Here is a 14,725-nt window from a genome sequence, read left to right as displayed (position 1 = left end):
AGTGAAAAAGATTTTGAGTGATCGGGGCCTGAACATGCAGGAGGGTGAAAGGCGTGCAACGAATAGAGTGAATTGGAACGATGTGGTATACCGTGGTCGACGTGCTGTCAATGGATTGAACCAGGGCATGTGAAGCGTCTGGGGTAAACCATGTGAAGTTGTGTGGGGCTAGGATGTGGAAAGGGAGCTGTGGTTTCGGTGCATTATTACATGACAGCTAGAGACTGAGTGTGAACGAATTGGGCCTTTGGTGTCTTTTCCTAGCGATACCTCGCACACATGAGGAAGGAGGCGGTTGTTATTCCATGTGTGGCGAGGTGGCGATGGGAATGAATTGGGGCAGACAGTGTGAATTGTGTGCATGGGTATATATGTATGTGTCTGTGTGTGTATATATATGTGTGCATTGAGATGTATAGGTATGTATATTTGCGTGTGTGGGCGTGTGTGTGTGTGTGTGTACATTGTGTATGGGGGTGGGTTGTGCCATTTTTCTCGTCTGTTTCCTTGCGCTACCTCGCAAACGCGGGAGACAGCGACAAAGCAAAATAAAAAAAAGATATATATATATATATATATATACGAATAAAGTGTATATGAACGCGCACCTTCATAGAACATACAAAGCTCCATCAGCCAGGATCGAACCTGGGACCCCTTGTGCAAGAGGCAGGGATGCTAACCGCTAGGCTAAGTGACTGTATAATAGGAAACAACTTTTCGAAATACTAAGTACTCGAATACCCTTCGTCTTACTATGGTGAGCAACGGGGTCTATCGATTTTTTCCGAACAGAACACATAGCCAGCTGAGAGCGTTTTACCGAACCTGACTGTACAACGCGGAGTTATATGAATACGAATAAAGTGCATATGAACGCGCACCTTCATAGAACATACAAAGCTTCGAGTACTTAGTATTTCGAATAGTTGTTTCCTATTATACAGTCCCTTAGCCTAGCGGTTAGCATGCCTGCCTCTTGCACAAGGGGTCCCAGGTTCGATCCTGGCTGATGGAGCTTTGTATGTTCTATGGAGGTGCGCGTTCATATACAGTGAATGTAGGTTTGCGGCAGGGGTGTGTGATGTCTCCATGGTTGTTTAATTTGTTTATGGATGGGGTTGTTAGGGAGGTAAATGCAAGAGTCCTGGAAAGAGGGGCAAGTATGAAGTCTGTTGGGGATGAGAGAGCTTGGGAAGTGAGTCAGTTGTTGTTCGCTGATGATACAGCGCTGGTGGCTGATTCATGTGAGAAACTGCAGAAGCTGGTGACTGAGTTTGGTAAAGTGTGTGGAAGAAGAAAGTTAAGAGTAAATGTGAATAAGAGCAAGGTTATTAGGTACAGTAGGGTTGAGGGTCAAGTCAATTGGGAGGTGAGTTTGAATGGAGAAAAACTGGAGGAAGTGAAGTGTTTTAGATATCTGGGAGTGGATCTGTCAGCGGATGGAACCATGGAAGCGGAAGTGGATCATAGGGTGGGGGAGGGGGCGAAAATTTTGGGAGCCTTGAAAAATGTGTGGAAGTCGAGAACATTATCTCGGAAAGCAAAAATGGGTATGTTTGAAGGAATAGTGGTTCCAACAATGTTGTATGGTTGCGAGGCGTGGGCTATGGATAGAGTTGTGCGCAGGAGGATGGATGTGCTGGAAATGAGATGTTTGAGGACAATGTGTGGTGTGAGGTGGTTTGATCGAGTAAGTAACGTAAGGGTAAGAGAGATGTGTGGAAATAAAAAGAGCGTGGTTGAGAGAGCAGAAGAGGGTGTTTTGAAATGGTTTGGGCACATGGAGAGAATGAGTGAGGAAAGATTGACCAAGAGGATATATGTGTCGGAGGTGGAGGGAACGAGGAGAAGAGGGAGACCAAATTGGAGGTGGAAAGATGGAGTGAAAAAGATTTTGTGTGATCGGGGCCTGAACATGCAGGAGGGTGAAAGGAGGGCAAGGAATAGAGTGAATTGGAGCGATGTGGTATACAGGGGTTGACGTGCTGTCAGTGGATTGAATCAAGGCATGTGAAGCGTCTGGGGTAAACCATGGAAAGCTGTGTAGGTATGTATATTTGCGTGTGTGGACGTGTGTATGTACGTGTGTATGGGGGTTGGGCCATTTCTTTCGTCTGTTTCCTTGCGCTACCTCGCAAACGCGGGAGACAGCGACAAAGTATAAAAAAAAAAAAAAAAAAAAAAAAAAAATATTCCTATGAGTCCACGGGGAAAATGAAACACGATAAGTTCCTAAGTGTACTTTCGTGTAATAATCACATCATCAGGAGAGACAGTACAGAAATATAATAGTGAGTTGATTTATATCGAAGAGACGGAGCTAGGATACCATTTGGTAAACATGCGATTGTTCAAGTCACTGTCTCTAGCTATCATGTGCGATGCACAGAAACCACAGTTCCCTTTCCACATCGTTCTCCCACAAAACTTTCCATGGTTTATCCCAGAGGATTCATATGCCCTGGTTCAATACATTGACAGCACGTCGACCCCTGCACACCACATCGTTTCAATCCACTCCACTCCCCGCACGACCCCCACCCTCCTGCGTGTTCCGGCCTTGATCGCTCAAAATCCCCCTCACTCCATTCCTCCACCCCCAGTTCGGTCTCCCACCTCTCCTCGTTCCTTCTACTTCTGACACACATATCCTCTCTGTCAATCTTTCCACACCCACCCACATGACCAAACCACTTCAACACACCTTCCTCTGCTACCACAACCCCCCCCCCCCCCCCCCCCACCACCACCCCCACCCCCCTATCCCCCTCTCACCACCACTCATCTCCCTGTAGATGAGCTGTAGATTTACCATAAATTTGCATTAGCCAATGAGCAGCCTTAATTCAAACGTTTCTAGGCTCCAGCTTTCAGATCTGAGTGAACAGGGTATAACACGAAACACTTAGGGACTTGCAACATTTGCTTATGTGAGTCCTGGTGTAGTATCCTCATCCTGGATGACATCCACACTAAGCCTCACATCCCTCATAAACATCCTCATCTCTGCATGACATCCACACTAAGCTCACACCCGTCATAAATATCCTCATACTTGGATGTCATCCACACTAACCTCACACCTGTCATAAACACATTCCCTGGATGACGTTCAAACTAACCTCACACCTACATAAACATCCTGTTCCCTGGATGACACCCACGCTAACCTCAAATTCGTCATAAACATCCTCATCTTTGGATGACATCCATACTAACCTCACATCCGTCATAAGAACACGATCATCTTCACAGGTGAAAGATTGCCAGAGTGTGAGCTTTGACATTGAGACAGCGATAAGTGGAAGTTAGGTTTAGGTTACGTTAGGTTAGGTTTGGTTCGGTTCGGTTAGGTTAGGTTAGGCTACGGGATTCTTTCATTTATGTACCAGAGTTTTATCCACCAACATTCTATTCCATGGGATATGGATACGTGGGAATCTGTCCTCCATCCTCTGGTGTGTACACCTTATACATTTATCACCATCCTAAGGTCACTGGTGTCCAGACGTGCCAACGGCGTTTCGATCTCCACTGCAGTACTTCAAGATGCTGCAGGCCACCACCTCCACCCAGGCCACGTTCACACCCATCAGAGCTAAATGTTGCCTTTCTTATATCCAGGTAAGACTCGTCTGTGGACCGTGATGTCCTCTGTAGCAAATCTTCTTAATGTTGAAGGAAAATGAAGCTATAGTTAGCTGATGTTTTGTTAGTGAAGCTTTGAAGCAATTGCACCTAGCTCATCGGGTCGTTGATATACCACAGATATAATCATATACAATTTTTTCGCCATTATATTGTTATCAAAAATAAATATTGTCTTCTATAGACATAGAAACGTCACATTCAACATCGGTATCAAAGTTAGATTCAGTTCAGTGTCACACCAATCATGGACAGAACAATGGATATGATAAGATTCTCAAAACGTATAACTGCTTTATCATGAATAACTTTTGCACTCTTTATTCATGTTTGCCCGTGTGTTCCTCATTTGGTTACCAGCTGGACTGCTTTTCTCTTTTCCTCTGAGCATCTCACTAAGTCTTACACTCTACTCTCCTTCCTCTCCCCAGCACAAGGGTGACCCCAGCCAGGTGTGCATCCTTGCCCAACGTGTAAACAAGGATGAGATAGAGAGGTACAAAGAGGCCATCAACATACGTTACTCACAATCCTGGATTTTCCAGTTGGAGTGGATGCTGGGACACACCTGGAACTCTACAGGCGGTGAGGCCACCACAAGGGTAAGTCGAGATGGCTTGGAACACATCACAGTTCACTGGTTTGTCATCGTCTTGAATATTACGTCCAGTTTTCCATCCTTCCTGAAAAGAGACATAAACAGAATGAATAGAAACAAACCCTAAGACAGTAGATTAAACGACTTGGGTCTATTTAACTTAGAAAAGGTTGAAGGTTAAGAGGTAATCTAATACAAAATAATAAGAATGATCAAAGACTTTGATAATTTTGATTTATCAAGTTACTTAAGACTTGATTCGTCTACTTTCAGTCGCAGTTATGGATGCAAACTCAGCAAACGTTTTACCATGAATGGGGCGAAGTACTTTTTCTTGTTAACAAATGGAACGATTTGCCAATTAGAGTGGTTAAAAGCAGAACTACAGATACGTTTAAGAATAGACTGTATAACTATTTCGTTTCAAATCCACGACATACATCATTATTTTTCTTTGTTACATTGACAGTTAGCAGGTATTGTCTTTGAATTATAAGTATACCTTTCAACTTTTGCCAAACTCATCTGTGTTTCTGATATTTTCCACCATCACAAACAATCTCGAAAGGACTCGCTGATCTGTTGCTGTGTGAATAATTTTGTGATCTTTATGTATTCGTGTTTTTATTCCAGACAGTCGCGACTTTCCGCCCATTTTCTGTCTGTTTTCACCTGTAACTGTCTGCTACAGCGGCAAATTCTCTCCTAATATCCACTCATCTGACCACATTCTCTTATTCGTCACCTAACTAACGCACTTTCACATCTACAAGCCAATATTGGCACTGCGATACTGCCACTAACTTTCGAAAATCTGTTTTTGGTTTTCTTTGTAGTGCTGACTGTTTCTCCTCGGTCTGTGCTTGTCTATGCTTCTGTCTATGCTTCTGTCTGTGCCTCTGTCTATGCTGAGGGAACAAAAGATGTTTGTGTTCGGATAGAGGGATCCACCATCCTCCGACTTTCCTTTAACCTTCATATCCCGCCGAAATTATATCAGATGTGTTATTCCTAAGACTAAGCGTTGTTTGATCATAAGTGTGACAATTTATTCTCTTCTTCCAGCAGTGGATCTATCAGGCTGTTGGCAAAGGTGTCTCTAACAACTTCTATTGTGCAATCTTTTCAGTTCCGACGATACTGTACGTCTCTCTTAATGATAAAAGAAATCTTTTCGTTCTCTTTCGTCCTCTAACCTCACCCTAAATGACTCTAACATCCTTCACTCTCTTGCGTAACTCTAACTAACCGGTTGACCCTTTTTAAATCTCATTTTACTCAGTTCAGAGGGCATTTAGATGTGAAGATTTTTTTTGAACAGTTGCTCCGTCCTTGTATGGAGTACTGCTATCACATATAGGGTTGGTCGACTTATAAACTGTCCTTTCAAACTTGGCCTTCTCGCCCTACGCCGCAATATTAGTTCACTTTCCCCTCTTCTATAGGTATTACTTTGGCTTTTGCTCCCGAGAGCTGACTGCTTGTGTGCCCTATCCACTAGCTAGACCACGCAATACCCGGCACACTCGTGCGTCATATGATTACTGTGTGAACGTTAGCAACTCGAATGTGAGCCGCTTTTAATAAACGTTAATTCCCTACACCTCGAAGCTTTGGAACTCCCTACCTTCTCATGTCTTTTTCAACAGCTATGACCTGGCACATTTAAAAAACAAAATCAGGTTTTTCGCTTTATTCAAAATTCGTAAATACCTTACCTTGTATCTTCTTTTTTCCGTTTATAATCCTCTTAATATTTTAATTAAGAACCGGCTTTGATGTGGACTTCTGTTCTTGACTGTAGATTCTAAAGTAAAGAAAACAAAAATCTGTATCAGGATATACGGAAAATAAATGAACCAGACGGCATCCCTCCTCTTCCTTTATAAGTGGTGTACTTCTAAACTTCTGCCTTAGCTAGCATGTTGCTTCGCATGTCCTGAGTAACTAAAGTTTTCCATAATGCTGGAACGCACATTGGTACATCTCGTGTCGAAAAGAAGTGACCAACCGAACTAACCCCTCTGCCTCTCGTGTGATGATGGCTCGTGTGGTGATGGCTCGTGTGGTGATGGCTCGTGTGATGATGGCTCGTGCGATGATGACTCGTGTGGTGATGGCTCGTGTGATGATGACTAGTGTGGTAATGGCTCGTGTGGTGATGGTTCGTGTGATGATGGCTCGTGTGGTGATGGCTCGTGTGATGGAGGCTCGTGTGTTGGTGGCTCGTGTGATGATGGCTCGTGTGATGATGACTTGTGTGGTGATGGCTCGTGTGATCATTGCTCGTGCGATGATGGCTCGTGTGATGATGACTCGTGTGGTAATGGCTCGTGTGATAATGGCTCGTGTGATGGTAGCTCGTGTGGTGATGGCTCGTGTGATGATGGCTCAAGTGGTGATGGTTCGTGTGGTGATGGTTCGTGTGATGACGGCTCGTGTGATGAGGGATCGTGTGATGATGGCTCGTGTGGTGATGGCTCAAGTGGTGATGGTTCTTGAGACGACGACTCGTGTGGTGATGGCTCGTGTGATGATTGCTCGTGTGATGATGGCTCGTTTGCTGATGGCTCGTGTGGTGATGGCTTAAGTGGAGGTGGTTCGTATGATGATGATTCGTGTGATGATGGCTGGTGTGGTGATGGCTCGTGTGATGATGGCTCGAGTGGTGATGGCTGGTGTTATGATGGCTCGTGTGATGATTACTCGTGTGGTAATCGCTCGTGTGTTGATGACTAGCATGGTTATGGCTCGTGTGGTGATGGCTCGTGTGGTCATGGTTCGCGTGGTGATGGCTTGCGTGACGATGGCTCGTGTGGTGATGGCTAGTGTGATGATGGCTCGTGTGGTGATGGATAGTGTGATGATGGCTCGTGTGATGATGGATCATTTGATGATGGCTCATGTGGTGATGGCTTGGTTGATGATGGCTCGCGTGGTGATGGCTCGTGTGATGATGGCTCGTGTGGTGATGGCTCGTGTGATGATGGCTCGTGTAACGATGGCTGGTGTGATGATGGCTGGTGTGATGATGGCTCGTGTGATGATGTCTCATGTGATGATGGCTCGTGTGGTGATGACTTCTGTGGTGATGGCTCGTGTGTTGATGGCTTATAAGGTGATGGCTTGTGTGATGATGACTCATGTGGTGATGGCTCGTGTGAAGATGGCTTGTGTGATGATGGCTCGTGTGTTGATAGTTCGTGTGATGATAGCTCGTGTCGTGATGGTGCGTGTGGTGATGCTCGTGTGATGATGGCTCGTATGGTTATGACTCACGTGATGATGGCTCATGTGGTGATGGCTTATGTGATGACGAATCGTTTGATGATGGCTCGAGTTATGATGGCTCGTGTGGTGAAGGCTTGTTTGATGATGGCTCGTGTGGTGATGGCTGGTGTTATTATGGCTCATGTGGCGATGGCTCGTGTGATGATGGCTAGTGTGGTGATGGCTCGTGTTATGATGGCTCCTGTGATGATTGCTCATGTTGTGATGCCTCGTGTGGTGATGACTCGTGTGATTATTGTACGTTTGGTGATGGCTCGTGTGGTGATGGCTCGTGTGATGATGGCTCGTACTGTAATAATGGCTCGTGTGATGATGGTTCGTTTGGTGATGATTAGTGTGATGATGGTTCGTGTGATGATGGCTCGTGTGATAATGGCTCGTGTGATGATTGTTCGTTTGGTGATGGCTTGTGTGATGATGGCTATTGTGATGATGGCTCGAGTGGTGTTGGCCCATGTGATGATGACTCGTGTGGTGACAACTCGTGTGATGATTGCTCGTGTGATGATGGCTCGTGTAATAATGGCTCGTGTGATGATGGCTCATATGGTGATGGCTCGTGAGAGGATGGCTCGTGAGGTGATGGCTGGTGTTATGATGGTATGTGTGGTGATGGCTCATATTATGATGGCTCTTGTGGTGATGACTTGTGTTATTATGGCTCATGTGACGATGATTGCTCGTGGGATGATGGCTCATGTAATGATGGCTCGTGTGGTGATGGCTATTGTGGTGATGGCTCGAGTGGTGATGGTTCGTGTGATGATGACTCGTGTGGTGACGACTCGTGTGATGATTGCTCGTGTGATGATCGCTCGTGTTATTATGGCTCGTGTGGTGGTGGATCGTGTGATGATGGTTTGTATGATGATATATCGTGTGATGATGGCTCGTGTGATGATGGCTCGTGTGGTGATGGCTCGTGTGATGATGGCTTGCGTGTTGATGGCTCGTGAGATGAAGGCTCGTGTGGTGATGGCTTGTGCGATGAAGTCGCGTGTGGTGATGGATAGTGTGATGATGGCTTGTGTGATGATGGCTCGTTTGGTGGTGCCTAGTGTGATGATGGCTCGTGTGGTGATGGCTGGTGTTACGATGGCTCGTGTGATGATTACTCGTGTGGTAATCACTCGTGTGTTGAGAACTCGTATGGTGATAGCTCGTGTGGTGATGGCTCGTGTGGTGATGACTTGTCTTACTATAGCTCGTGTGACGATGATTGCTCGTGGGGTGATGGCTCATGTAATGATGGCTTGTGTGGTGATGGCTATTGTGGTGATGGCTCGAGTGGTGATGGTTCGTGTGCTGATGGCTCGTGTGGTGACGACTCGTATGATGATTGCTCGTGTGATGATCGCTCGTATGATTATGGTTCGTGTGGTGGTGGATCGTGTGATGATGGTTTGTATGATGATAGCTGGTGTGATGATGGCTCGTGTGGTGATGGCTCGTGTGATGATGGCTTGCGTGATGATGGCTCGTGAGATGAAGGCTGGTGTGGTGATGGCTCGTGTGATGAAGTCTCATGTGGTGATGGATCGTGTGATGATGGCTTGTGTGATGATGGCTCGTTTGGTGATGCCTAGTGTGATGATAGCTCGTGTGGTTATGACTGGTGTTATGATGGGTCGTGTGATGATTACTCGTGTGGCAATCGCTCGTGTGTTGATGACTTGCATGGTGATGGCTCGTGTGGTGATGGCTCGTGTGGTCATGGTTCGCGTGGTGATGGCTCGCGTGACGATGGCTCGTGTGGTGATGGCTAGTGTGATGATGGCTCGTGTGGTGATGGCTCGTGTGATGATGGCTTGTGTGATGATGGCTCGTGTGGTGATGGCTAGTGTGATGATGTCTCGAGTGATGATGGATCATTTGATGATGGCTCATGTGGTGATGGCTTGGTTGATGATGGCTCGCGTGGTGATGGCTCATGTGATGATGGCTCGTGTGGTGATGGCTCGTGTGATGATGGCTCATGTGATGTTGACTCTTGTGGTGATGGCTCGTGTGATTTAAGGCTCGTGTGATGATGGCTCGTGTGGTGATGGCTCGTGCGATGATGGCTCGTGTGGTGGTGATGGCTGGTGTTATGATGGCTCGTGTGGTGATGGCTCGTGTTATGATGGCTCGTGTGATGATTGCTCGAGTTGTGATGGCTCGTGTGGTGATGATTCGTGCGATTATTGCTCATTTGGTGATGGCTCGTGTGGTGATAGCTCGTGTGATGATGGTTCGTGTGATGATGGCTCGTATGATGATGGCTTGTGTGATGGTTGCTGGTGTTGTGATGGCTCGTGTGATGATTGCTCGTGTGGTAATGGCTCCTGTGGTGATGACTTGTATGATGATGGCTCGTGTGGTGATGGCTCGTGTGTTGATGGTTCGTGTGGTGATGGCTCGTGTGATGATGGATTGTGTGATGATGGCTCGTGTGGTGATAGCTACTGTGATGATGGCTCGTGTGATGATGGATCATCTGATGATGGCTCGTGTGATGATGGCTCGTGTGGTGATGGCTAGTGTGACGATGACCCGTGTGATGATGGTTCGTTTGATGATGGTTCGTGTGATGATGGCTCGTGTGGTGATGGCTCGTGTGATGATGGCTCGTGTGGCGATGGCTCGTGCGATGATGGCTCGCGTGGTGATGGCTCGTGTGATGATGGCTCGTGTGGTCATGACTCGCGTGATGATGGCTCGTGTGGTGATGACTAGTGTGACGATGGCTAGTGTGATGACGGATCGTGTGATGATGGCTCGTGTGGTTATGGCTTGTGTGATGATGGCTCGTTTGGTGATAGTTTGTGTGATGATGGCTTATGTGATGATGTCTCGTATGGTGATGGATATTGTGATGATGGCACGTGTGATTATGGATCGTATGATGATGGCTCATGTGGTGATGGCTTTTGTGATGATGGCTCGTGTGGTGATGGTTTGTGTGATGATGGCTTGTGTGATGGTCTCGTATGGTGATGGATAGTGTGATAATGGCTCGTGTGATGATGGATCGTGTGATGATGGCTCATGTGGTGATGGCTTGTGTGATGATGGCTCGTGTGGTGGAGGCTCGTGTGATGATGGCTTGTGTGATGATGGCTTGTGTGGTGATGGCTCATAGGATGATGGCTCGCGTGGTGATGGCAGTTGTTATGATGACCCGTATGGTGATGGCTCGTGTGGTGATGGCTCGTGTGGTGATGGCTCGTGTTATGATGGCTCGTGTGATGACAGCTCGTAATGTGATGGCTCGTGTGGTGATGACTTTTGTGATTGTTGCTTGTTTGATGGCCCGTGGGGTGATAGCTCGTGTGATGATGGCTCGTGTAATGATGGCTCGTGTGACGACGGTTCGTTTGGTGATGGTTCGTATGATGATTGTTCATGTGATGATGGCTCGTGTGATCATGACTCGCGTGATGATGGCTCGTGTGGTGGTGATGGGTGGTGTTATGATGGCTCGTGTGGTGATGGCTCGTGTTATGAAGGCTCGTGTGATGATTGCTCGTGTTGCGATGGCTCGTATGGTGATGACTCGGGCGATTATTGCTCAGTTGGTGATGGCTCTTGTGGTGATAGCTCGTGTGATGACGGTTCGTGTGATGATGGCTCGTGTGATAATGGCTCGTGTGGTGATGGCTTGTGTGATGATGGCTCGTGTAATGATGGCTTGTGTGATGATGGTTCGTTTGGTGATGATTAGTGTGATGATGGTTCGTGTGATGATGGCTCGTGTGATAATGGCTCGTGTGATGATTGTTCGTGTGGTGATAGCTTGTGTGATGATGGCTATTGTGATGATGGCTCGAGTGTTGTTGGTTCGTGTGATGATGACTCGTGTGGTAACAACTCGTGTGATGATTGCTCGTGTGATGATGGCTCGTGTAATAGTGACTCGTGTGATGATGGCTCATATGATGATGGCTCGTGAGAGGACGGCTCGTGAGGTGATGGCTGGTGTTATTATGGTAAGTGTGGTGATGGCTCGTGTTATTATGGCTCGTGTGGTGATGACTTGTGTTATTATGGCTCGTGTGACGATGATTGCTCGTGGGATGATGGCTCATGCAATGGTGGCTCGTGTGGTGATGGCTATTGTGGTGATGGCTCGAGTGGTGATGGTTCGTGTGATGATGACTCGTGTGGTGACGACTCGTATGATGATTGCTCGTGTGATGATCGCTCGTGTTATTATGGCTCGTGTGGTGGTGGATCGTGTGATGATGGTTTGTATGATGATATATCGTGTGATGATGGCTCGTGTGATGATGGCTCGTGTGGTGATGGCTCGTGTGATGATGGCTTGCGTGATGATGGCTCGTGAGATGAAGGCTGGTGTGGTGATGGCTCGTGTGATGAAGTCGCGTGTGGTGATGGATCGTGTGATGATGGCTTGTGTGATGATGGCTCTTTTGGTGATGCCTAGTGTGATGATGGCTCGTGTGGTGATGGCTGGTGTTATGATGGCTCGTGTGATGATTACTCGTGTGGTAATCGCTCATGTGTTGATGACTCGTATGGTGATGGCTCGTGTGGTGATGGCTCGTGTGGTGATGGCTCGTGTGGTGATGACTTGTCTTACTATAGCTCGTGTGACGATGATTGCTCGTGGGATGGTGGCTCATGTAATGATGGCTCGTGTGGTGACGGCTATTGTGGTGATGGCTCGAGTGGTGATGGTTCGTGTGCTGATGACTCGTGTGGTGACGACTCGTATGATGATTGCTCGTGTGATGATCGCTCGTGGGATTATGGTTCGTGTGGTGATGGATCGTGTGATGATGGTTTGTATGATGATAGCTCCTGTGATGATGGCTCATGTGATGATGGCTCGTGTGGTGATGGCTCGTGTGATGATGGCTTGCGTGATGATGGCTCGTGAGATGAAGGCTGGTGTGGTGATGGCTCGTGTGATGAAGTCTCGTGTGGTGATGGATCGTGTGATGATGGCTTGTGTGATAATGGCTCGTTTGGTGATGCTTAGTGTGATGAAGGCTCGTGTGGTTATGGCTGGTGTTACGATGGCTCGTGTGATGATTACTCGTGTGGTAATCGCTCGTGTGTTGATGACTTGCATGGTGATGGCTCGTGTGGTGATGGCTCGTGTGGTCATGGTTCGCGTGGTGATGGCTCGCGTGATGATGGCTCGTGTGGTGATGGCTAGTCTGATGATGGCTCGTGTGATGATGGATCGTGTGATGATGGCTCGTGTGAGGATGGCTTGTGTGATGATGGCTTGTGTGGTGATGGCTCGTGTGATGATGGCTTGTGTGATGATGGCTCGTGTGGTGATGGCTAGTGTGATGATGGCTCGTGTGATGATGGATCATTTGATGATGGCTCATGTGGTGATGGCTTGTGTGATGATGGCTCGCGTGGTGATGGCTCGTGTGATGATGGCTCGTGTGATGATTTCTCGTGTGGTGATGGCTCGTGTGATGATGGCTCATGTGATGTTGACTCTTGTGGTGATGGTTCGTGTGATTTAAGGCTCGTGTGATGATGGATCGTGTGGTGATGGCTCGTGCGATGATGGCTCGTGTGGTGGTGATGGCTGGTGTTATGATGGCTCGTGTGGTGATGGCTCGTGTTATGATGGCTCGTGTGATGATTGCTCGTGTTGTGAAGGCTCGTGTGGTGATGATTCGTGCGATTTTTGCTCAATGGTGATGGCTCGTGTGGTGATGGCTCGTGTGATGATGGCTTGTGTGGCGATGGCTCGTGTGATGATGGCTCGTGTGGTCATGACTCGCGTGATGATGGCTCGTGTGGTGATGACTAGTGTGACATGGCTCGTGTGATGACGGATCGTGTGATGATGGCTCGTGTGGTGATGACTTGTGTGATGATGGCTCGTTTGGTGATAGTTTGTGTGATGATGGCTTATGTGATAATGTCTCGTATGGTGACGGATATTGTGATGATGGTACGTGTGATGATGGATCGTATGATGATGGCTCATGTGGTGATGGCTTGTGTGATGATGGCTCGTGTGGTGATGGTTTGTGTGATGTTGGCTTGTGTGATGGTCTCGTATGGTGATGGATAGTGTGATAATGGCTCGTGTGATGATGGATCGTGTGATGATGGCTCATGTGGTGATGGCTTGTGTGATGATGGCTCGTGTGATGGTGGCTCCTGTGATGATAGCTTGTGTGATGATGGCTTGTGCGGTGATGGCTCATGCGATGATGGCTCGTGTGGTGATGGCTGTTGTTATGATGACCCGTATGGTGATGGCTCGTGTGGTGATGGCTCGTGTGGTGATGGCTCGCGTTATGATGGCTCGTGTGATGACAGCTCGTATTGTGATGGCTCGTGTGGTGATGACTTGTGTGATTGTTGCTTGTTTGATGGCCCGTGGGGTGATAGCTCGTGTGATGATGGATCGTGTAATGATGGCTCGTGTGACGACGGTTCGTTTGGTGATGGTTCGTATGATGATGGTTCGTGTGATGATGGTTCGTGTGATCATGACTCGCGTGATGATGGCTCGTGTGGTGGTGATGGGTGGTGTTATGATGGCTCGTGTGGTGATGACTCGTGTTATGAAGGCTCATGTGATGATTGCTCGTGTTGTGATGGCTCGTGTGGTGGTGACTCGGGCGATTATTGCTCAGTTGGTGATGGCTCGTGTGGTGATAGCTCGTGTGATAATGGTTCGTGTGATGATGTCTCGTGTGATAATGGCTCGTGTGGTGATGGCTTGTGTGATGATGGCTCGTTTGGTGTTAGTTTGTGTGATGATGGCTTGTGTGATGATGTCTTGTATGGTGATGGATAGTGTGATGATGGCACGTGTGATGATGGGTCGTATGATGATGGCTCATGTGGTGATGGCTTGTGTGATGATGGCTCGTGTGGTGATGGTTTGTGTGATGATGGCTTGTGTGATGGTCTCGTATGGTGATTAATAGTGTGAGATGGCTCGTGTGATGATGGCTCATGTGGTGATGACTTGTGTGATGATGGCTCGTGTGGTGATGGCTCGTGTGATGATGGCTTGTGTGATGATGGCTCGTGTGGTGATGGCTCATGGGATGATGGCTCGTGTGGTGATGGCTCGTGTGGTGATGGCTCGTGTGGTGATGGCTCGTGTTATGATGGCTCGTGTGATGATTACTCGTATTGTGATGGCTCGTGTGGTGATGACTTGTGTGATTATTGCTTGTTTGGTGATGGCGC

General features: G+C 47.5%; 1 protein-coding gene across 1 annotated transcript in view; it reads left to right on the top strand.

The window, feature by feature from the left end:
- Window positions 1–14,725, top strand: part of LOC139746978 (uncharacterized) — a 95,273-nt gene that overhangs the window by 48,968 nt on the left and 31,580 nt on the right. Inside the window, exons 5-6 of the mRNA XM_071658671.1 lie at window positions 3,497–3,627; window positions 4,083–4,253. Coding sequence (XP_071514772.1) covers window positions 3,497–3,627; window positions 4,083–4,253 — 302 coding nt within the window. The remainder of the gene's footprint in view (window positions 1–3,496; window positions 3,628–4,082; window positions 4,254–14,725) is intronic.

The sequence above is a fragment of the Panulirus ornatus genome, chromosome 67 (genome assembly GCF_036320965.1).
Source record: "Panulirus ornatus isolate Po-2019 chromosome 67, ASM3632096v1, whole genome shotgun sequence".
In the NCBI taxonomy this organism is placed as follows: domain Eukaryota; kingdom Metazoa; phylum Arthropoda; class Malacostraca; order Decapoda; family Palinuridae; genus Panulirus; species Panulirus ornatus.
This window is presented reverse-complemented; position numbering and strand designations above follow the sequence as displayed.